This window comes from Salarias fasciatus, chromosome 12, assembly GCF_902148845.1.
Source record: "Salarias fasciatus chromosome 12, fSalaFa1.1, whole genome shotgun sequence".
Lineage (NCBI taxonomy): Eukaryota > Metazoa > Chordata > Actinopteri > Blenniiformes > Blenniidae > Salarias > Salarias fasciatus.
This window is the reverse complement of record NC_043756.1, coordinates 19786304-19810357: the sequence shown is the minus strand read 5'-3', so window position 1 is coordinate 19810357 and position 24054 is coordinate 19786304. Positions and strand designations below refer to the sequence as shown.

The 24054-nt window shown below is 45.8% G+C and overlaps 2 protein-coding genes across 4 annotated transcripts; both read left to right on the top strand.

Moving 5' to 3' along the window:
* Window positions 1–130: 130 nt before the first annotated feature.
* On the top strand, window positions 131–11302 carry letm2 (leucine zipper-EF-hand containing transmembrane protein 2). The gene is made up of 11 exons (XM_030105743.1): window positions 131–394; window positions 1034–1102; window positions 3184–3724; window positions 5636–5779; window positions 6566–6709; window positions 6799–7002; window positions 7101–7220; window positions 7326–7445; window positions 7749–7850; window positions 8094–8162; window positions 9189–11302. The coding sequence occupies exons 2-11, from the start codon at window positions 1056–1058 to the stop codon at window positions 9243–9245; spliced, it is 1548 nt and encodes a 515-aa protein (XP_029961603.1). The 5' UTR covers window positions 131–394; window positions 1034–1055; the 3' UTR covers window positions 9246–11302.
* Window positions 11303–12587: 1285 nt separating this feature from the next.
* Window positions 12588–23554, top strand: LOC115398731 (uncharacterized). 3 transcript variants are annotated; one of them, XR_003932594.1, is made up of 4 exons: window positions 12590–12668; window positions 13209–13310; window positions 20209–22366; window positions 22471–23554. XR_003932594.1 is itself a non-coding variant. In XM_030105657.1 (3 exons), exons 2-3 carry the CDS (start codon window positions 13306–13308, stop codon window positions 22088–22090), a joined length of 1887 nt encoding a protein of 628 aa, XP_029961517.1. In that variant the 5' UTR covers window positions 12590–12668; window positions 13209–13305; the 3' UTR covers window positions 22091–23554. The 3 variants fall into 3 exon arrangements, 1 of the variants encoding a protein (XP_029961517.1); XR_003932595.1 differs by lacking the exon at window positions 13209–13310 and having other exon boundaries at window positions 12588–12668; XM_030105657.1 differs by having other exon boundaries at window positions 20209–23554.
* Window positions 23555–24054: the final 500 nt, after the last annotated feature.

Sequence of the window (24054 nt, the reverse complement as noted above, 5' to 3'; positions counted from 1 at the left end):
GAGGGGATGGGGCTGACGCCCACTCTCACAGCGCTGATGTTTTGGTTGCAGCACGGAGTGGCTCATCACTCCACACATACACGATCCTGGGTGTCTCCGCACACAACACTCGCGCATGTACAGAGTGACCTTTCAGTGCGGCTGCCTCGAGAGGCTGCACACACACACACTCAAGCTCAGCACGGGCCGCAGCTCCAACACGACGCTTAACTGCGCCGTCCCAGCCGCATAAACCCACACTAAATGGGTTTATCACAACACCAGCCGTCACTTTCGTCTCTTCCGTTTGCCTCGACCGATTGTTTTGGATGGATTATCTCGTTCACGTCTCACCGAGAAGCCTTACAACGCCCAGTCCGCAGCGGCAGCCATAGCTCGGTCATTGACGCCGGAGGTGAGCGAGTTCGTCATCGGATGACTGCCATTTCATTTAGCCGGCTAAGCTAAGCTAAGCTAAGCTAGGCTAAGCTAGGCTAGCAGAGGGCCTTGAGTTGTCATTTTGCGTTTTGTTAAAATCCGGTGTAATTTAAAGATTCTGCCAGTTCTGAACCTTATTGTATCATGACATTTATATTCTTTTATGATTGAATTGACGTGCTACGTTTGCTGTAACGTAAGTGGAAAATTACCAAAACCTTGCGGCTTTTCTTCTAGGTTTAGCTCCATGTACTCTGTGTAATAGCGTATTAATTCCTTCACCTCAAACTCAGCAGACATGTTCGTGTAGCGCTTCCATATTTTCCACTGTGTAGTTGTTTTATTACGTTGAGTAAGAAAGCCGGTGTTGTTACGTAACAGCGAGCTCCCCCGTTGTGCGCATGCTAATGTTAGCGCTGTCATTGTAACCGGCTCACCTGCCAAACATACCGCCCGTCTGTCAGGACATCTGTCGGGACATTGTGTGAATTATCAAGACGCGCCGCGCTGCTTTCTTGTGTTGCTTCACAGTCAACCTGCAAGCCGTGGAAGGCGACTGCAGGTTGACCATATCGAGTAGCTTGTAACCGGACCCCTGGACGCTGTGTTTCCACAGAAAACTGCAGCCAGCTTGTGCAATGGCAGTGTTCAGTCACCAGGTGCTCCTTGCAGTCACCCGATCGAGGTAAGTCCCAGCGGCGCGTGATCGCACTTGTTTCTGTGAGTGTGTTGGTAACGCACGAGGGGGAAAGTAGGGAGTTTCCTCCTGCCAAGGTTTACCAAACTCTTAGTTCAGGAGCTGCCATTATTTACACAGAGCCAGTGTAGCTTATGACAAAGTTCTGAGCATGCACGGTCCTGTCCTAAATAATCAGTGTCTAGGGAAACTAACTCCGAGACCCAACCTGAGACTAAACTAGCCTCAAAATCCTGCTGTGTCAGGGTGAGCTTGTAAAAAAAATCCATAATACAACAGTTTTGAGAAGTTTTTAGGATGTTTCACTGTAATTTGCTTCAGAAATTGGAAATAAAGTTGGTAATCAGGGGGTTTGTGTTACTGTTACTTAAGGTTGTACCCCTCTTCTTTCATGATACATTAGACAATTAAATGAAGTGTTTTACACTCCTTCCATATATGTTTTGGTGGGTTGTAGGTCTGCTTTAGTGTGTTTCCAGATTCAAATTGAAAAGTAGCAGTGTTGTGATTATAAACACATCATTGTGCCAGACAGGATATAGGGGAGAAATGGCAAGTTAGTGGGGGAAAAAAAATTAAAATACCTTTCAAGGGGAACTCCTAAGCATTCAACAGTTATGGGCACCACTAAATATAAACATACCATATATAAAAGAAAGTACTATATTATTTCTCACCCTGATGTATGAAGAACATACCAAACTTGTATTTGAGTCAGTCAGCCAATTTTATAACAGTTAAAATAAACGGATGGTTGTTGGTTAGTAATCATTAATTTTGGAACGATCCCTGTTGTCTACATTAAATTTGAATTTGTTTGACTCAGATTTATTCACCATCAAATTGTGACTCTGTTTTTGGGATAAACATGAATGTTTTCCGCAGCCTGGTTCTCACACCACATTGTGTGTTCAGCTGCAGACAGTGTTTATGGTGAGCAAGAGAGATTAGTCACCACAGTACAGTCAAGTGATTCGACATCAGACATGAACCAAAACAGACATCAGTATCCATTTGGTTGGTGGGGAGGAAAAAAAAAAAACAAGTTTTCCTCCGAGCAGCTTGAAACAGAAGCTTGACAGATGATGGTGTGGTGTCGTGATGATTCACTGAAAATTCTTGGAGTGGAAGGGAGCGCAGATTTGTTTCTCCCAAGTGTTTACCTCACAACAGTGTGAACATGTGCTTGTGTGACTGTAGCAGTTTTTCTAGTCATCCTTTCGGCGGCTCTGCTTTTTAAACACTCGAACATTTCAAACTGGAAGTGTTTGATGTATGTAATTTCTATTTTAGGTGGATTTGCCCACTCTTTTGGTCCCTTCCCCCCCTCCCCCGTAGTTAATTATTTCCTCTGACATCTGGTTTTGTTTGACACACTGATGCTCACTGAAGAAAGATGCTACTTTATGCACTCAGCTGGGTAATCATTAAGCCGGCTTTGGAACGTCTTACATAAATGTATATAAAGGAAACTTCACCTTAGAGCTGCCTACCTGGCAGAGAGCGAGGAACCGGTTTGATAATCAGCAGTTGCTTTGCTTTCTCCTGATGGGTTTGTGGCTAAAGGATGAAAAGACAAAAAACAAGAATTAAATCAAGACAACAATGACATAAAAACGTTGCACTTCAAATTACCTCTGAGTGTTGTACGGGAACAATGAATTCCCCGGTTATTGGAATTCCCCGTCCTTCAAACTTGAGCTGTGTTCCAGCTCCGACACACCTGATTCAAATAAACGATCCGTTATCGGCCCCTGGAGACGACTGATAACGGGTCGTTTACATGAGTCAGGTGTGTTTGCACAGGAACGCATGTGAGAGCAGAGCAACACCGTCAGACACCCAGTGATAAGTAGAATAAGCTTGAAAAAAAATTCTGCTGAATAATAAAGTAGTACATTGTGACATAGGGTTTTAGAAATTTTGTCACAGTGAAACAGTCTGATTTACAACAAGAAAAGTCTGATTACATGATTTTTTAGTTTGTTTGTTTTTATGCATTGGACCACTCGGTGCTTCCACCTTCTCCAGTAGCTAACCAGATTTTTTTTTTTTGTCTCTGTCAACAGGGGATCCTATCTGTTATCCAAAAGACACGGCTGCTCCTCCCTGTCCTCTAAAGCCTATCTCCATATAGACCCTCCTCGGCACGTCTCCCCTTCGTTCCCACTCAGGCACTCCCGTTATGGCCACGCCCACTGCTTCCGCAGCCACGCTCACGCCCACCACGCCCTCGGCCGTGGTCACGGCTCCGCCCTGCTCGCCCGGTCTCTACACAGCTCAGGTGTTTGGCTTCAGGACGTAAAGCAGGAGGACAGCAAGGCCTCGCCGGCCCCCGCCCCGGACGCCTCCCCGGGAGCTAAAAAGGACTCTGCGGTCGCCGCGTCTCCTCCTACTCAACCTGCAGCTGCTCCCACTCCGACGCCCGCCGCCGCTTCTTCTCCTCAGGAGAAGGCCATTGTGAAAAAGGCTCTGTATCAGAGGATTGTGGACGAATTGAAGCATTATTATAATGGTTTCCGATTACTTGGCATCGACATCAACATCGCGGGGAGGATGGTGTGGAGGCTGCTGCACGGACAGCTGCTCACACGCAGGGAAAGGAGGCGGGTAAGAGGAGCTCTGTGAACTATACACCAGTCATCAAGATCTACAGTTGATTCAGAGTCAATTTTATGTCATTCATATGATCAATTCTGTTACTTTTTTGCTTTTAAGAAGCATGCAGTCAACTGTTTGAAAGGTTTTAGTCTTTTTTTGTTTGTTTTCTATAAATTCGGCTTTTATTTCGGAGGCTTCTTGTGTCAGACAGGAAATATTGATTTCTCCGTCTCTTGTTGGTCATTGGGTAAATAAACAGGAAGCGTGGAGGCGATGCGACATGGTGGTCAGTTGAGGGAGTCACGTGTCTTCTCAGTCTTTGGGGAGAAGAGGCAATAATTGCATCATGAGCTAAAATGATTGCATTTTTCCTCCTCCTCTGGCCAAAATCCCGGAAATTTTTGAACTTCTCAGGCACCGCAGCATTAGCATCAACTTTGCGGTTAACGCTCGGTGTTTCCGGGTTGTAGGCAAGCGTAATCGTGAGAATCGGATATGGGTCACTCGATAAAACACGTGTGACCACACGGAAAAAGGAAATCGGATTTTGGCAGAAAATCCAGTCTGAGTATGGAGACTCGCAGTGAAAATGCCTTCTAAGTTACCTCAAGGGAGTCAGTGATACGCACACTACAAAACACTGTCGGCCGTTTGACCTCCGATTAATATCAGAGTCTAAGAATAGAGAGAAATGAGTGAAGATTTATTTATAGATCAATTTTCAAAAGCATGTTGCAAACAGAGACTCAGACAGAATATCATACAACAGAAAAACAATGAAATTAATGTGAAGACACTCAATAGCATCTTGTTTCAAATAATTCATGACTGATTTGTTGTCACTTTTAGACAATATGAAAGACTATAGATATCTATATAATGCAATAATCCAGACAAGCGCCGTGAAACAATTTACTGTCTTTCATTGACAAAGTATGATAAATGATAAGTAGATATCCACATTTCCCCCCATCATCATTCTTTCTCTGTTTTCTTAACAGACTCATGTTATAGCCGGAAGGTTTTTTTCAATATTTCAAACCTTGGACTGTCAATAAGGAATGTGAACTTTTTGTCTCTGAAGTTGTAACTGAAGCGAGGAGCAGCAGGTCAATAAGCGATTGCAGCAGCACTGTGCCGATCAGGGACTAGTGGTTTGAGAGACGGAGCTGCAAACAGAGCGTCCACTGTTCACTGACCCCAGATAATCCCCAGTAAGTCAGGTTAACGTTAATCTGACCGGGTCTAGCGCCGGTTTGTGTGACCTGCTTCTTATTGAGCAGGGATTGTTACATTTCCACACTAAACGTGTTCGCTGCTCTACTTATGTCGAGCAGGAAAATATCCTACATCAGTTGCAGTTCTTGTGTGTTCATCTATTTTTAACCGGAGCTGCTTCTGCTTGCATCGGCCCCAGCTGACACTCAGGTAACTGATACTGCTGAGCAGCTTTCACCATGGATAAACGTGACATCGTATTGATCGTAGTAAACTGTGAGCACAGTCAGTGACAACTACTTTTTTTGGGGGAAACAGTGTAGTGGATGTGAGAATCTGGTCGTGCTGAGTGCCTGTATTCAGCTGGTGGTGTATATTTCAAGCCGATCAGCTTGTGTAGGAGAAGTTCCTTCATGGAGCAATGGCTGTGGTGGATCAGTAGCAAAGGACACGCTGGTACTTTATGTCTCTCTGGCTGATCGGTGTCTCCGCGCTCGCACGCAGACGCGGGGGCTCAAGCTGTGCACATGCCATGCTGAAGCTACATTTGGTGTATTTTTAGAAGCGGACCTGCCGGCACGTGTAACGGATCTCACAGGCAGACATGCGTTCAAAGCCTAAAAGTTCATTATGCCGCCGACGCTGTCCGTCCACTTTTGATGACATCAGCACGGCCTTGCTCTGTTTGTTTTTTTTTCTCAGCTGATGAGGACCTGCGCCGACCTCTTCCGCCTGGTGCCCTTCATGGTGTTCATCATCGTCCCGTTCATGGAGTTCCTGCTCCCCGTCTTCCTCAAGCTCTTCCCGGAGATGCTGCCCTCCACCTTTGAGACGGAGTCCAAGAAGGCATGTTTTCATGTACACACACACACAGACAGACGAAACACAGACGCACACACCCTGCCGCCTGAGTCACCTTGTGACGGGGGCTCGTGGTGGTTATGTAACACTTTCAGATAGGCCTGCTTCCCCGGAGACTTTACACTCTGTCTGCTGTTGGGATTTAATCAACAAGACTTTCTCAGGTGCAATGACCAGTTTTAGTGTTGCTGTTTCAAACAGTTCCTCTTCTCTTAAGACAGGTTTATGATACCGAGTAAGCTCACAACAACATGGGACACTTTAACAAATGTTTGTGTGCTCGGAGGGTTACGTGACACCTGCTGTTACCTTTTAATCATGTGGGGAATAAAATAAGTTGAAAGTTTCTGTGTAAAAACAAATAACTGTACGCTGTACCTTAGAGTCAATGGGAAAAAAACCCCCAAAAACGTGTGTGTGCATATATATAGATATTTTTTTTCTCTCTTCCTAAACAAAACATATATGGTTTTTGTTTCCTCTTTTCAGGATATGAAAGACTTTATTTTGGGCTGACTATTATAGTGGATATCAAGCTGAATAATTGGGAAAATATGTTTTGTATTCCTATGAGTCATATGTTAACGTGAGAGAAAAGCTAAACCAAATGTCCTCCAACATCCAACAAGGACAGAAATTCAGCTCCTGTTTATCTGGAGAGAAGCTGTTACATATTAAAACAGTGTTACTCTTCTACGAGCAGTCGGTGTTTCTGTTTTTTTGGAGTATGTTTTTAAAGACTAACCTGCCTCCGCTGTCTTCCTCACGCAGGAGGAGAAGCAGAAAAAAGGTTTGGCTGCAAAGCTCGAGCTGGCCAAGTTTCTCCAGGAGACCATCGCTGAGATGGCCCGGAGGAACAAAGCCAAGGTTCAGACGGAGGACGAGACGCAGCGCTTCTCCACATATGTGCAGCAGGTAGGTCGCTGAAAGGAAACGTGTCGCATCTTTTCTAAATTCTAAGTTGTGATTATGCCGTTTAATCCATGTGACTGTGTTGTCCTCAGGTCCGGGGCACCGGAGAGCAGCCCACCACGAAGGACATCGTCCGGTTTTCGAAGCTGTTTGAGGACGAGCTGACGCTGGAGCACCTGGAGCGCCCCCAGCTGGTGGCTCTCTGCAAGCTGTTGGAGCTGCAGCCCATCGGCACCAACAACTTGCTGCGTTTCCAGCTCATGATGCAACTCAGAACCATCAAGTCAGACGACGAGGTGAGACCGGCGCTGGCCTCGGCCCTCTGTTGATCTTGCGCCGCACGCCCTGTGCTGGCTCAGCAGTTTTTTGAATTCCCTTCTGCATTTCTTCACAGATGATCGCGGCGGAGGGCGTGCCCGCTATGAGTGTGTCTGAGCTGCAGGCTGCGTGCCGTAGTCGTGGGATGAGGTCTCTGGGTCTCACCACCGATCAGCTCCGTCAGCAGCTTCAGCAGGTAAGACTCTCGGCTTCTACTATCTGCAGAGTTTGACTTAAATTGTAAGATTTAAAGACCCGGGAGTGGGGAAAGCGTCTCACGCCGATGTGGTTCCCCACACAGTGGCTGGACCTGCACCTGAAGGAGAACGTGCCTCCATCCCTGCTGCTGCTGTCCAGAGCCATGTACCTGACAGACCTCAAACCAAAACCTCCCGTCATCCCGCCAGTGCCCAAACTAGAGGTTCGACCTTCACCTCTCACTCGAACTCTCACCACCGGTGCTTAGAAGTCAGAATCAGAGGGGAAGAAAATAATCTACAGTGATTAACATTCCAGCTGCTCTGCAGGTCACTGACGTTTGGCTCAGGCTTTGCTCTCATGGTGAAAAAAGTTTCATAACCTTTTTCTTTCAGAGTCTGCCTTCATTGCAAAACACATTTTGAAAGAAACAGATTCAGCAATCTGACAGGAAGTCACACAGCAGAGGCATGTTGGAAGAGACGTGGTCTTCTCATATCAGGTGTTTTTGTTGTGTTTCTCACAGAAAGCTGCATCTCCACCTCCAGCGGAGAACACGGGTGCGAGCACGCCCTCGGTCAGCACCGACATGCTGAAGGACCCTGCGCTCATCCTCAAAGACAGACCGGTCAGTGCACGCATGACGGGCGAAGGGCTGTAGCGAAAAAAAACTCATCACTACAGATCAATTTGTCTTGGAGTGATTTTATAACATTTGAAAGGCGTATATCGAATTTCAAAAGCCTGCATCACAGTAACTTACAGTCATTTGTTGTACCTTCTATAGCAGCTTTCCTAACGTTCTGATATGGTGGCACAATCCGATTGTCCCCTAATTGAAGCCATTACTTTTGGTCTTTGTGGGCTTCAGGTGGAGGAGATGAGAGATAAGGCTCCTGTGGTGTCAGACAAACCTCTGAGTCCTGCTGAAGTCCTCCAGGTGAGTGCACGCCGCTGCGCGCCACTGCCTCAGAAACCAGTGTGGGGCTGGACGCGAGGTCGGAATGTGTAATCCAGTTAGTTCTCCCTGCTTTGATCTCCCTCACATGACGCACTGATCTCCCACCGTGGGGCAGAGCTGCACTTCTGCTCCTGCGGGACAGAAAGTCCTCAGATGGGGGAAGAATGGGGGCCGGCTGGAAATCAGAAGAAGCAGAGTCGAGAAAATATCGTTGGCTGAGGTTACTATTGGGAAACGAGAAACCCAACAGCGAGTTAATCTGTGCCAGCTTCATAAATACCCGATAAATATAGAGCTGTCGTCTGGGGCGTCTCTGAAGTGAACAGACGTTCAAAGTGCCACTGCAGCGCAGGTTTTAAAGGTGCGGCGTTTCTGTTTTTCAGCTTCATAGGTTTTTGTTCTCATTTTATTTCAATTATTTGGATCGACCAATTAGACTGTAAAAGACGTATTCTCCTGTAAAAGGATGCAGCATTCTCATTGAGTTCAGACTCTCCATTTCTTCCCTGATCACTTCATATTCTCTTATAACAAAATAAAACTGTATTTTAATGAACTTTGGAAAGTTTGAGAAGTTCAGACAGAGTTAAAATGGGTTAATTTGAACCCATTTAGGCTGGATTTAAATACTTCCGCTGATACAATGCCTTGTTTGGATTGGTTTTAAGAAGCTGTTCTTAATTCTCTGCATGTTTGTGCTGTAATAACAATTCAAATTATTCTTAATCAGTAATTAGTCCTGTGCAAACTAAGCCAACACCCCCCCCCTTTTTTTTCCACCACTCACTCCACCAAGATTTAATCTGTTAGAAATAGCATCAGTTTTTTCTTTTTTTCCGCACTCTTGACCTGCGTTTTTGTGAGGTGAGTCGTCAGTTCTGCTGAGTACAAAGTGAGGATGGGCTCCTGCAGGCAGACAAGCGCTTCTGTAGCTTGACGTTTCCTGATATCACTCCTTAGTGCACATGATAAAGATTAATTCATCGTTTGTGATCTCTTTCACAGGCTAAGGCAGCGACGGAATTGACCCAGAAGAGCAAGATGAGTGCCAACGGTGTGTGAAGAGCAGCTGGGAGGGAGGGAGGGAGGACGGACTCGCGCCGCTCTGTGTCCTGGAGGCAGGGGAGGGGGTGGACGGTCTGCGGCTCTGCAGCGCTCACTCAGAGCTGCACAGGAAAACCTTCGTTCCTCATCCAGGAGCCCGTCTCCCCCCGCCGTTACTCTTCAGGAAGGCTCTGGTGCTGTTTCCGCTCCGTCGTCTCACCCCCGGTTTTCACGCCCTGTGCACTCCGACCTCTGGAACTCTGCTGACATTTCAGTGGACGTGCAGACCCCCCCCCCCAACACGGTCACCGTTCCTCAGTTCTCCGCCTGTATATTTGTAAATACCATGTAAATGTTTGTCTGTCCTACTACCCAGAAACAGCAGCTTTGTACAGTTTGCTATACAAAGGCCAGGTTCTCTCTCTCTCTCAGCGGTTTTATTTAGTTTTATTTGCAGACGTTTTAAACTCGTACAGGATATGAGCAAAGTCGCCCACTTTTTAACAACACTGGACTTTTTGGTTCAGCTTTTTTTTATTTTAAACCCAGCAAGCCTCACTGTGCTCAGTTGCCCAGGCGAACACTGAAGGATGGCTCGTCCTGACCTGTGGAACTCGTGCAGATCGGCAGGTTTCGGAGCAGCTCCACCTCCGCTCTGAGCATCGTGAGCAACGCTCTGCTGCGGTTTTGCAATTACTGAATGAAGGCTGTTGCGTTACTTCGAACAGATTCACTCCTTAAATACAGAGTCGGCTGCGAAAGCGCAGTCAGTCTCCAGTAGGAAACCACTGAGAGGATAAGTTGTAAAGAAAGAAAATCAGATTTTATTTGCGTATATGTACTGTATTTCAACACTATGATGCTAAAATGTCTTTAAGCTGAAACGAGAAAATACTTGATGTTACCCGTATAGATATACTGTTAATATTGAGATTTAAGCCTTTTAACCCTCAAGCCACACATGAGATTAAGTTTATTATTATTGTGGCTAAAAAAAAAATAATAAAAACTCGTAGTGTTACAACCAACTATCACAGAAATAAGATCCTAAAAGTGGGAGTGGGGGAGTTAAGCACACAGATACAGCCATGCGAGTGTTTGACGATGGTTAAAATTAACCCTGGCATCCCCGTCTCCACAGTGATCCCGTTCTCCCCGCCGTTTATCCGTCGGCATGTATGGAAGCTTTTTAAGGAGAATGGTGGAGATCTGTGCTATTGGTTTTTCGTATGTGCCTAAGGTTAAAGGGCAATTTTTTTTTTCTTTCATGAGAAGACATATGTTTTTGAATTCTGCCACATTGGTTTGTTCTTTGATTTTAAAGCGCCTGGTTGCACCTTTTTTCTCTGTAGTGGAATGTCTCCTCTTCTTTGCCCCATTTGGTCTAAATGAGTCCCTTTATTTCCAATCACCAGTGACGATATTGATGGAAAAGTTCTCTTTTTAATCAGCCTGATGCTTGCAGTGTGAAGGAGACAAAAATAAAATAAAAAATAAAAAATCGGAATAGTTACAGCTTCATTTACAGTGGAGCATAAAGGGGATTTTATTTTCTTAGACATGACCTGACTTGTTACAGTTCCTTTCTAAAGGAAAATGGTTAAAGGCTTCAAGACCTTTTCTCCTGCAGCGCCACTGCTGGGTCTGCAGCACTCCATCCTGTTAAGATCCAAAAACCTTTTCAGCTGTTATTCAGCGGCTGAGAAAAGCTGTCATGTGACCTGATGGGTGTGAAGGTTTTGATGACTGGTAATGTGTAATTGAAAGAACATAAAAACAGTGGCGGTGACTGGGCTGGGTCGTTATCTGTCCCCTGACACTGGATCGGAGGTCAATCTGCTTTGTGTCAGTGTTCGATCACTGCCAAGTCAGCAACATCTCAGTGCCCTGCCCGTCTAGAAACTGTTTTTTACTTCATTCTCTCATGTGTAAGTTTGTTTCTTTCAGTTTTAACATTGCACTGCTGTCCAGACGGGTTTTACCCAGCTTTAAACTCCCACGTCACTCTGCCATAGCCCTTGAGTTTCAGGGTGATGACAAACAGTTCAGATAATTAAAAAGATTGAACCCTTTTATCTTCGCCTCCTGTCTCTTTCTGTCAACAGTGATCATTAAAAGTGAATCAAATCCAGTTTGTGCATTTCAAAAGGGAAAATTCATTCATGATGAAAATGAATCGCACTGAGGAAACCAGAGTCAAATCACTGAGCAGCTGATGTCACTGTTCCCGAATGTCAGATCAAGCATGTATTACGAACTTGAATTTTTCAGTTTATAAATCATGAAAATTCTAAAGTATGCTAGTTCAAAATATATTTGAGGTTTCATGTGTTAGATAAGCAGTAGGACAAGACTGAAAGCTGTCGAGGTGAAATAAACCGATCACAGGGATGGATATGGTCAGGTTTTAGTGATCATGCTGTGGTCTGAACACGTACAGAGGAGAGATGGTGGATCCGTTGGAGGAAAATCCTACAAGATTAGATGAAATGAAAGGAGCAGCTCAAAGAACTTGTGACTTTTAACCAGATGTCACAATTATCTCAAGTTCTTCTAACAAATGTGTTTTATGAAACAACTGAAAGAAACCCCAAACATTTAAATTGCCTTTCTTAATGTACACGTATGTGTTGTTTGTGGCCAGCAGATGGCGCCATCTGTTCCATATTAATCCATAGGAGTTAAAATACAGCCAACATCTCCCAATAATCTGAACCAAATGCCCTGAATTACTTGAAAAAAATCTAAAAGGCTTCAACCTGATTTTTACCACTGACATGCACTATCCACACAATCTATTGCAATTAATTAGAATTTCAGGGTAATTTGAGAAAGCGGATAAAAGCATTAATGCAAAATAAAATGTCAATGGACAGTAGCCTACTGAGGACTGGACCTGGTAAACTCATTCAGATTTACTAATGTAATATTAGCAGTGTCAGTCCACCAAATTCACAATCATAATACACTTTAAATGATAACTTGCCACAAGTTACAATTTTTTAAATAATTTAAAGTTATTCCTATGTGATTTGCCAAAGTGAAAACATCTTCCTGCTTTGCAAGAATCTAATTGCAGAAATCTTTTCTTATAGGTTTTCAGTGAGAAAAACTGAAATGAAGATGGTCAGACACATGAAGGCTATTATTAATGCCTTGCTGATGAGTGACAGGTTCATGTTGGCTTGGAGGGGATATCTGACCCTTCTCTTTCATAATCACATGAGCCGATGATAACGTGTTTAATTGAGAAATGTTCCAGACTGTGTCTGCTTTTTTTAAGCCTGTGTTGTATGTTGGGAGTGCAGTGGGTGGTGTTGTTGGGAAAGGGGCTGGAATCTTACCCTCCTATGGGGGTAGGAGGAGACGAGAAGCATGAGGGGAGCAGATTTAGAAAATTTAATGTCCGAACAAACAGCGGTGTTGTGGACACAGCAGAAGGTCAGTATGCTCACCTGTGTGTTCAGTTTTGGAACTTTAGGTGAAAGTTTAGAGCTTTGGAAGTAGCGTTCAGTAAACAGCAGTGTCGAGGTAACATTGGACGGTCGGCACAGAGTCTATTTTAAGGTCAGAGCTTTACTGATAGCAGCTGAGAAGGCTGTGTGGTATGAAAGGACATGAAGGCTGCCATGTGTACAAGCGTGTCCCCATGTTCCGATATATACCAGGAGAATCTTCTCCAAACACTCAGTTTTTCACTTTTTGAAACAAAGAGTTGCTCAAAACAGTGTGTAATGTTTCAAGATGTGATAGCAGAGGAAGATTTTCAAAGAGAGTGGAGAAATGCCTCCAAGCCAGTGATACCCAAAGAGAAACAATTCCAATGAAGAATTACTAAAACAACATTGATTTTTATTGTTATGCAATTGGACAACAAGCCACTGCTGTCATCTCTACCATTTGATGTTTCTTTATCAGACTTTTATTTTGAAAATACGGGTTTTCCAGAAGTGTTCTTAATTTGAACGGCCGTTTTCTCAGAGAAACAGGAAGTGTTCAGACACTCACAGAGAAGATGTAAAGATCTCCATGTGTCAGCACTCTGTTCTTTCAAACATCTCCCAACTCCGTTCAAGCAATGCCGTGAGTAATATTTCATGTTTAATAAGTTAGAAAAAGATAAAACAGATGATAAAATGGGGTAAAAAGTGATTGTTTCTGCATCATATAGAAAGTATTTGTGTTTACAATTCTGGCCTTTAATACAAGAGAGTGATGGCGTGTAACATTGTTTTATTTTGTGTATTTCAGTTTTCACTCCATGTCCATGTTGAAATGAAGAGCCTTCAGTAAATGTTCAACCTTACTACACGACTCTGTCTTCATTTTTGGAGTGGAGTTTAGCTCGCTTTTGAGCTGAAGTAAAGGTGCTTTAGTGAGAATTATTAGTTACTAAACGTAACTCCAGTTCTACAAGTGTATGCATGCCCGCCTACGGGCTTCTTCTTCTTTTTCTATTGGTACTCTTCAGGCACCAGCCGATCCACTGAGACAAAAACTGAAATCTGCACACCATTCCTAGCCGTGTGTTGGCACAGCACCACACCCCTCCCCGAGGGCATATTACCAAGTGCTCGACAGCTCAATCTCCCTTCTTTTGAGTCAGCAAAAGAAGGAAGCAAACAGCTGGGCCAGCAGGTAGATGGGCACGCATACCCTCGTAGGACTGGAGTTACGTTTAGTAACTACTAATTTTACGTCGTGATATGCTTAGCCCGCCTACGGGCTTTGCTATTGGTACATACCAAGGCGGAGGCCGTAGGGGATGAATGTACTCCCAGCTGGCATGCTGACAGCTTTGGTGCGGAAGAAAGGCGGAAGTAAACAAACTGTATGTCCAGAACGGTCGAAATAACTTCCAGGAGAAAATGGGCCAGGCAGCCTGCACCGAGGCGCTGCCCACAAGGTGCAGAAGCATCGCCACAGCAACACACACGCCGACCGGGGCGAAGCCACAGCGGCAGGCAAGGAAAAACCCTGGTCCGCGACCCCACTCGGGACGCGACAGTCGGGCCACAAGAACCGACACTGTAAGCGGCAGAACTCCTGTTCCCGCTAAGCACTGACACGGTCACAACATCTGCCAGCCACGGCAGAGCCAGAATGGCAGGCGGTAAAACCCCTGGTCCGCAACCCCACTCAGGACACGGCTGCCGGGCTACAGGGACCAACACGGTTAAGCGACAGAACTCGTGTTCTCGCTGAAAACCGAAATGGCCACAGTGTCTGTGCACATATCCATCAGATATGAGCACACAAAGTGGACGCGGAGGCCCAGGAGGCAGCCTGGCAGACGTCACTCACCGTGACCCCTCTGCACAGGGCCGCAGAAACAGCCATACGCCGTGTGGAATGAGCACGAATCACCGCCGGTGGCGAGAGAGTCTGTGCCTCGTAGGCAGCTGCAACAGCGCCCCCCACCCTGTGGGCGAGACGGCGAGAGGACAGCGGGGCTCCACGCCCCCTGGCCCCGTATCGCACAAACAGCTGGTCCGTAATGCGAAAGCCAGCTGTGCGCTGCACATAGCAACGCAGAGCCCTGACCGTGCACAGCAACCGCAGCCGTGGGTCGTGCCCAGACGAGCCAGGGAACGTTCTGATCCGGATCACTCGCAACCGGAAATCCAAAGTGATCACCTTGGAATGAAAGGCCGGGTTAAGCCAGAGGTGCATGAGTCCCCCATCCTGGCTGAACACCATGCAGGATGGGTGGACCGACAAAGCGCAGAGATCCCCAACTCTCTTTGCGGATACTAGCACTAAAAGGATGGCAGCCTTGAAGGAGAGAAGCAGTCCTCCGCCTGCTCCAAAGGCTCGAAGGGTGGAGTCCCTTAAGACTCTCCAACACAGCGTGGAGGTCCCACGGGGAAAACACATGCCTGGGGGGTGGATGTAGCCGACACGACTCGCGCAGAAACCGCTTCACCAGTGGGTGACTGCGTGCAGAGAAGTGGCTGAAGCCGCCGCAACCCGCTGTAATGGCCGATGTAAACACCGCAGTGTGGATGCAGCGCAGCCGCCGTCCAGCAGGGCCTGGAGGAACTCCATGGAATCCCAGGCACTGCCCACCGCAGGGTGGTCTAGGATGCCTCCCCATCCTGCGAGAGACGCATCCGTGAACACTTCGACGTGATGCGATATGCAGCCCAGGGGGACTCCTTGCATAGGAGAGCAGGATCCATCCAGAAAAAGAAGATCCTGGCGTGCCCGGTGCGGGAGCCAGACCTTTCCGCATCCGTCCCGCTTCCCCAAGCAGTGGGTGGCGTGCAAACCACCGTTGCAGCCTGCGCATGTGTAGAAGACTAGGCATGGGCCGGTATGAGATTTTGACGATATGATAACCTTAGGCAAAAATATCACGGTATCACGGTTTCACGGTATTATGATTGCAGCTCTAAAATGTGTACTTTGAATGTCTGTATTTAAAAAAAAAAAAAAAAAAAGGAAAAACGTTTCAATTGAACAGTCTTTTATTTTTTCTGCTTTTTCTGTCCTAAAAATAAAAAAAGACATACAATACTCTTACTCTTCCTACTCTTCCTCACATCATGTTAGCGAGTAATCAGTTATCAATCTTAGCAATAAAGACTGATGAAAGAAAAAAGTTGTAGATAACTTATTTTTTACTCAATCAATCAATCAATCTCTTTATTTGAGCAACAATAATAACATCAATTGTCCATTTATAGTAGTAGTAGTACAGTAATATTTGAACTGTGCTCAAAAAAGGAGCAGGTAGAAGTTCGAAGAACTTATTAAATCTACCCCTTCACATTTAAGAATCGCACAAATTGAATCCCACATCCATTAGAAAAAAAGAGAAGAAAAGGAAAGGCAGATACTGAGGCAGATATGGTAACTAGCATGCTATGATAAATCCTTAGCAAGCTAGTTACCATATCTGCCTCAGTTAAAATATTAAAAAAGTTACCAAAAGGTAGAGATGAATAAAAGATAAGATATGGTCGTTACCATATCTGCCTTGGTAACGAGCTCATTTCACTAATGTCAGACGCTAATACACTCGTTCATTTCAAGACAGCATTAACTTTTCCTTAAATTTAGCATACAGCGATGGGTGGTGCTCCTGTAGATGCGCTATCATATTCGATGTATTGCCTCCTCGGGCTGCCACTGTCCTCAAGCACGTTTTGCACGTCAGGCGACCTTCTTCCTCCAAGCCGTGGCCGTTCACGGTAGCCGAAGTATTCCCAAACAGCTGACTTTAAGTCCGCTTGGACGGCGGAAAAAGTTCCGGGGGCTCGCCTCCTCCAGCCATCACACAGCCTGCAGTGCTGCCTGCTTGTCACTCACAACTAGTGGTGTGTATTGCCTAGTATCTGGCGATACGATTCGTATCACGATTCATGGGTCACGATTCGATATATCCCGATACCAATGTTCATGACGATTATTGCGATACTTTAGGAACAACTCATTTGTAAACTAGTAGTACTTAATGAGAAAACTTGTATGAAACACATTTTATTTATCCCAAATGCAACAGCAGCACTCAAGCAACTATATTTAACAGCAAACAAGTTGCAGGCTACTTTTTCATTTAAACAGTCAATAAAAATAAAGGCTACATATACCTTCAATAATGTAACATGTTTTGAGAAAATAAAGTGCAATCATTGTAAAACCTTGAACTGAATTGAATTGAAATTCCTTTATTTGTCCCACAGGGGGAAATTGCAATGTTAAGCAGCACAGAGAAAAGAAATAGAAACAGAAAAGAAATGCAAAACATGAGAATTTACAAGGTCCAACCATCCATAGAAAAATTAACTATAAATTTAGGATAAATATAATTAAATAACAGATACAAACTAAATGACATAATTTAAATATAGTTTAAATATAAGTTTCAGACAGATATAAAGAAATAACAGATATACACTAACAGATATAAATCAAATATAAATTAAATATAGATTTAAGACAGAACACATGTAAACTATAATATTAATAAAAGATATGAGTTACATATTATTTAAATATACATATAGGACAGTATGTACAATATTATAGAAAAATGTGAGAGACATGAAAAGACAAATACACAGGAGTGTCATTTAGGACAGTGTGTGGTGTGTGCTTGGACTAGTTGGAGCAGTGCTGGCTGTAGAATCTGATGGCAGCAGGGAGGAAGGACCTGCTGAGGAGGCAACGCTCCTTCTCACACCTGGGGGGACGCAGCCTGTCCCTCACACAGCTGTCCAGGGCCCTCAGGGTGTCCTGCATGGGGACATCCTGCTCAAATGCATGTGGGTTGGTGGTGTTTCCGCGGTATTTGCCGCGTGGCTCTTATCTGTCCCTCCGTCCTTGTTGTAAAAGCCAAAGTGCGTCCAGATCCCGGCTTTATAAATATTCCTCGGAGCGTCTCCCACTTCCTCCGCCACGGGAGACTGTTGTGTGATCCAATTACCGCGAGACTGTAGTGTAAAGAAACCACCCGGGAGAGCTCTCACGAGATGCTGTTCTTCCTCTGGCAGACTGGAGGCTCTGCAAAGCTCTTGGTGTGGTGTGCTGCCAACTAGTGGCCAGGAGTAAAAGTGCAGCACACAAAAAGACGCCGCAATGGATATTTGCAGGGTAAATACATAATTAAAAATCGATATGGACGTATTTTGAATCGATGCGAGAATCCCATGACGTCATATCGCGATATATCACCGAATCGATTTTTTTAAACACCCCTACTCACAACAAGCGCGCGGGGGGGGGGGCTTTAGGCTGCAGCTTCAGACAGCATGAGGGACCTCTACTTTCTCCCTGATTAGGCGTCACATTAAAAAAAAACGCTCATACCGCCGGAACGGTATGACGGAAAATTTTAGTGGTTTTGAAACCTTGACTTTTTCATACCGTAGTATACCTTAAAACCGGTAACCGGCCCATGCCTATAGAAGACCCAACCGTACCACTGGGTGGGCTGCAGCCATTAAAGACCCAGGACAGTTCTGACCAAACGGACCCTGACCAGAGGTGTGGTCAATGCAGACCTCAGGGCCGAGAGGAGGGAGGTTCACCTGTCCGCAGAGAGGCGGGCCGTCAGAGAGCGTGTCCAGCTCCAAACCAAGATAAGCAATATGCTGAGCTGGGGTGAGCGCGCTCTTGTCCCGGTTCACCAAGAACCCCAGGAGCTCTCCAGGAGGTGTTTGACCGTCAGCATGCAGAACCTCCTGGTGGCTATGTGAGTGTTTAGGACCCACAGGTCCAAAACAGGTCTCATACTTCCGCTCTTCTCGGGAACCAAGAAGTAGGGGGAATAAAAGCCCGAGTGCACCTCCTCCACGCTCAGCTCCGTAACCGCGCCCTGGCGGAGGAACGAGGACACTTCTGCTTTGGGAGCGGCCGCCCCCGCAGGGCATGCGAGCCACTTACAAAGAATCCCATTGAAGAGAGGCAGGCAACAGGCGAACTGCAGGGCATAGCCGCGTCTCAGCATCCTGGACAACCAGGGAGAAAGCGGTCCCACATAACACACCACGTCCGAAGCGGAGCGTGAGCGGCTGTACCACGGCCTGAGGGGATGGCCCACCGTCCTCCCGGCCTCGGGAGACGAGGGGCCCCCAGCAAAAAGAGCTGTGGAGGGGGTGTCCCATGAAAGAGCGTGGGCGCCCGCTTCAGGGCAGTGAACCAGCGCTTTGCTGGGGATAAACCCGGTGTAGGTGGCGTGATCCCGAAGTTCTCGGGCCGCTGACCTCGGTGATGATGCTGAGGCCGGGACGCTCATCAGCGGGAACCCGGGCTGGCATAGCTCCGTCGCTCTGATGCCTCGCTGTGCTTAACACAGGCGGAAGCCGGCGGAAAGTAGTTGGGAGTGTTGCGAGGCACCGTGCAGGACCTCAACGGCGCTGTGTTGCACGTTGCGCTCGGCGGGAGAGCCAGTGGCCAAGCTCGCTGGTGCATCCCACTTACACGGCAGCCGCACGGCGAGCATGTGGAGGAGAGCCGGTGATAGCGCCGTGCGTCCGGGCGCCTCGCGCGTGCTCTGCTCGCCATTCTTTGCTTATCACGTAGTGAGAGAAGGGAGGGAAAGAGCCCCGCCAAGCTTGGTATGCTTGGTATTCATACAAGCGCGGGAAGAGGGGAGGATAGCTGCTCCTTAGCGATGTATCACAACAGCAGTGCTAATGGTAGCCCCTCACCGTCCTCTTGGCGGTGAGCGGGGCATCCCAGACATACTGCACACAGGCCTGGAATGGTGGCACGGCGGGACACAGCACCACAGTCCGGGACCAAGTCCGTAACTGGGTTGCTAGCCCGAGTGCTAAGTCGCGCTTCGCTGGCTCCGGAGGCTATGGCGCCGACACTGAGGCGCTGCTGCTGCTGCTGCTGCTTCATGCGCGGGAGCCGGTGAGATGGCGCCATGAAGGCCGCTCGCCGCTGGGTCTCCCCAAGCGGCAAAGCGAGGCAGGCAGGACAGGAAGACCGCTGGCGGTGATGCTGCCAGCCAAGGCAGATGAGGTAGCGCTCGTGGTGATCTTGCTCTATAAGAGCGGTGTCACAAAAGCGGCAGGTGAAAGGCCTGATGCCCGATGGCGATCCGTCGCGGGCCGGCTTGTCCATCTTGATCTGGTGTCTTGATCATGAAGGTCTTAAAGGCTTCTGTAAGTCTCAAGGGCTGAGTCAGAAGAAGGGAGATTGAGCCATTGAGCACTTGGTAATATGCCCTCGGGGAGCAGCGTGGTGCTGTGCCAACACACGGCTAGGGTTGGTGCGCAGGTTTCAGTTTTTGTCTCAGTGGATCGGCTGGTGCCTGAAGAGTACCAATAGTAGAAGAAGAAGAAGAAGAAGGAGCATGTATGCGGGCTAAGTATATCATGATGTAGAACAGCACATTGACTAATAGAGCTACATCTACATTTGGGTACTAGATATATTGTCAGATGTGACAAGCTACTAAATTGCAAAACGACAACATTTTTTTAACCTTCTTTATACTTCTTTTCTCCTCTGTCCCTACTTGCAGCACAAGGATGAAGCGGACTACAATAGCTCTCCTGTGTCTGTTCCTTATTCTGGTTGGGATCAACATTTCACAGGCCGGTACAAAAGGAAAGCTTGGTGGAGTGATAAAACTTTTTAAGAAGCCTTCTACAACCAAGCCTAAAGCTACAATCATTAAGGAGTCAAAAAAGCCCACACAAACCAACCAAGGAAGCTATCCTCGACAACCAGGAAGCTACCCTCAACAACCAGGAAGCTACCCTCAACAACCAGGAAGCTACCCCCAACAACCAGGAAGCTACCCTCAACAACCAGGAAGCTACCCCCAACAACCAGGAAGCTACCCTCAGCAACCAGGAAGCTACCCCCAACAACCAGGAAGATACCCTCAACAACCAGGAAGCTACCCTCAACAACCAGGAAGTTACCCTCAACAACCAGGGGGTTACCCTCAACAACCAGGAAGCTATCCTCAACAACCAGGGGGTTACCCTCAACAACCAGGAAGCTACCCTCAACAACCAGGAGGTTACCCTCAACAACCAGGAAGTTACCCTCGACAATCAGGAAGCTACCCTCAACAACCAGGAAGCTACCCTCAACAACCAGGAAGTTACCCTCAACAACCAGGAGGTTACCCTCGACAACCAGGAAGCTACCCTCAACAATCAGGAGGCTACCCTCGACAACCAGGGGATTACCCTTACCCCGCAGGCTATCCTCAGCAGCCAGGGTACCCTGTTAGGAGCTATCCGGTTGGTGGTCATCCACCACAGGGCTCCCCATATGGAGGACATCTTGGAACATATGGAGGTTACCCAGGTGGATACATAAACTACAACCCTAATAACAAAATTCTGAGCCCTCATTATGGTGGCAGCTTTGGTTATGGGGGCTATGGCGGCGGTGGTGGCTCTCCCTTTTCTCACTCTGTGAATGCAATGGGATACGCACCCTCTGATAAGTCCAGAGGTTTTGGGCGCACTGCAGTAATGGCGGCTGCAGGTGGGGCGATGGCAGGAATGGCCCTGGGATATGGGTTAGGAAGGTTCCCTCGTCCCGATTTCCAATTTCACAGCCGAGAACAAGAGTATTTTTACAACTACTACATGTACAAGAAATACGGTGTCCAGTCAACTGATGGAAATGATTACAGCAGAGACTACACATACAGTCAAAGCGCTCAGGGTTTTGATAAGTTCATGACATCTTGCATGAAGAGAACAGACCTTCTGCCTGTGGAGAACAGAAAGCAACAAAATAAACCTCTTACTCCCATTACGATGACAACAAAAATCTCTTCTGTAAAAACAACTACTGCTGCTACAGTTACTGCCATCAGCAGCAATTCTACAAATGTAAACAGAACAGACCAAAATCCTTCCCCCCCTGGACTTTTAACACCGAGCCCTCTAAATGCATCTGAGGTCAATCCGATAACTCCAGCTTCAGTAGTTCATGACAATAAAACAGTAGACACTGTAGAGACTGGCTCCTTAGTTGCAAATACCACAACTGTTGTTGCAACAGTTTCCGGACCTGGTCATCCTTCTGGAAACAATAAAACTTCTGCAGAGAACCCTCCTTCAGTTCCACACGTTCAAGAGAAGCCTGAAGTCGAGCCTTCACAGCTCCCGAAAAAGGAAGCTGCTGATGACGATGAAGACACAGTCAGCATTGTAGAGATCGGCTACCCAGCACTGATCAATCAGGTGAAAGTCAAACGATGCACAGAGCTTTACGTCGTCCACACTGAAAGGCAATTGAAGAAAAAGACAACAACAACCCCAACACCTCAAAGTGGAGCACAGAGACTACAGATTGGTTTGGGAGAACAATTATCCGTGGTCACCAGCATTATACTGATGATACTGAACACTAACATGCAGGACTTGCTGCACTGAGGCTTCATTAACAGCGAGAATGATGAGGGAAGAACAACATAGAGGAGCATGACAAAGACTGTTGATTGAAAATCCCTAAAATTAATCTGGACTGAAAATATTGCTGTAAAGGTGTCTTCAAAGACATTATATACTCATAAACTCTTTTAAGGTGGTTATATAGATTTGAAACTGGTATGTAAATGTATTGATTGAATATGAGAATTGTTCTGATGCAAGGAAAGTGCCAAGTGGAAAAGACTGAATATTGTAGTTAAAACAAATAACTATCAATAGGTCAAGGTCAAGGTCAAGGTTTATTTCTATAGCACATTAAATACAGAAAACTCTGCCCAAAGTGCTGCCCAAAGTGCTGCACATGTTGATGTTGACATCAATAGTTACATAGTGCACTGTATTTGACAAATGCAATAGTTCAGCTGGTTACAAAATACATAATTTGTGTAATCAAGTAAGGGAAGCCAAGGCGAAGGCTGGGTTACTCATAGAGCTGCATTCAGACACAAGGCAGTTACAGAGAAATCAAACAAAGAAATGAAATATAGAAAAGCATATGAGCATTAGAAAGGAGATTAAATTAAGTATGGTAAATGTTCATTAAGCCTTTGGATCAACTTTGTTTTAGAGGTCAGCAGTCTGACCTTATATTAAACAGCTGTGGGTTTGAATCTGAGCCAGAGCTTTAAAAAAAGAATGGCATGTTCTCCCTGTGTCTGCATGGATTTTCCCCAATTACTGCAATGTGTGTGTGGTGACTCGCTAAAATTAAAGATTATGCATTGCACATTGTGTTCCTCATTAAGAAGTCAAATGAGACTCACTTTATGCGTTGCTGTCAGACAGTGCACTTGTGCGGCTCTTTTTATGTTCTTTGCTGTATTCATTTACTTGTCTCCTTCCTTATTTCCCTTCAATTACTTTTCTTCCTCCTTCCTATCCAGGGGCGGTTGTGATCACAGAAATATAAAAAAACACAGATGTCCTAAAATATAAATCACAGTATCAAACACATGATGTACTGATGTCTAAATGTACTCCTTCCCTAATTCTGACAGCAGTATCTGCTTCATCTCTGTTTACTTTCACTGGATGAGTATTTTGAAATCTTTATGTTCATAACAGCACACAGTTTGTTGTTGACAGGTTTTTGTACAGCTTTATTTTCCTCTTCATAATCAGTTTGCCTAAACATCCTGCATTCATTTAGGAAAATAGTCTTCCTTTTATTGTTTCCTGTGGGCTTGTGTAATGTAATATTCATTGTTTTCCGTTCATATTCAGACATAAATCATGAAATATTAAAACAACTTTTTTTCTCCTGCTCTTTGTAACACTTGCATGACTAATTTCAGGTGGAATACAGAAAATGTATTTTCTAATGGTCATATTTTATTTCAATTTTGCTCTAAATTGTACACTTTAATAAAAATATTATCTGATATTGAACATAAAGCTGATAAACGTCTTCCCTTCGTTTCATATACTTCATAATTGATTTTGATTTAAAAACACACACATACACAACCACAACGCCGGTGACTATTTATTCATGATGAGTTATGCATTTGTGCTTTTGAAGTTGTGTGTTGTTTCTGTGCCTGCTTGTGGTATCTCTTCCATACACCAGGTTTCTCTCCAGAGATATCCTGGCTTGGTTAACTTCAAAGACAGACTGAAATTAAGTTACGGCACTGGTGTGAGTGTGTGTGATGATGATTTTCTGTCCATTATCCCTGGCAGACTGGAAACTGTCCACTCCTGCCTCTGCCAGCACTGAAAGCAGAAGTCTGGCTGAAGTGGCTGTGGAAGATGGATGGATGGATTTCAAGCACATAAAAACCATTAGTTGTTCTTGTCTTCCCACAGAAATATGATGCTGCCAGAAAGTGGCTGAAAGCACAGGCCTCATGGGTCCTGGGCTATAAAGGTTATTTACATTTATTGTCTTTGAAAAGTTCCCCAAC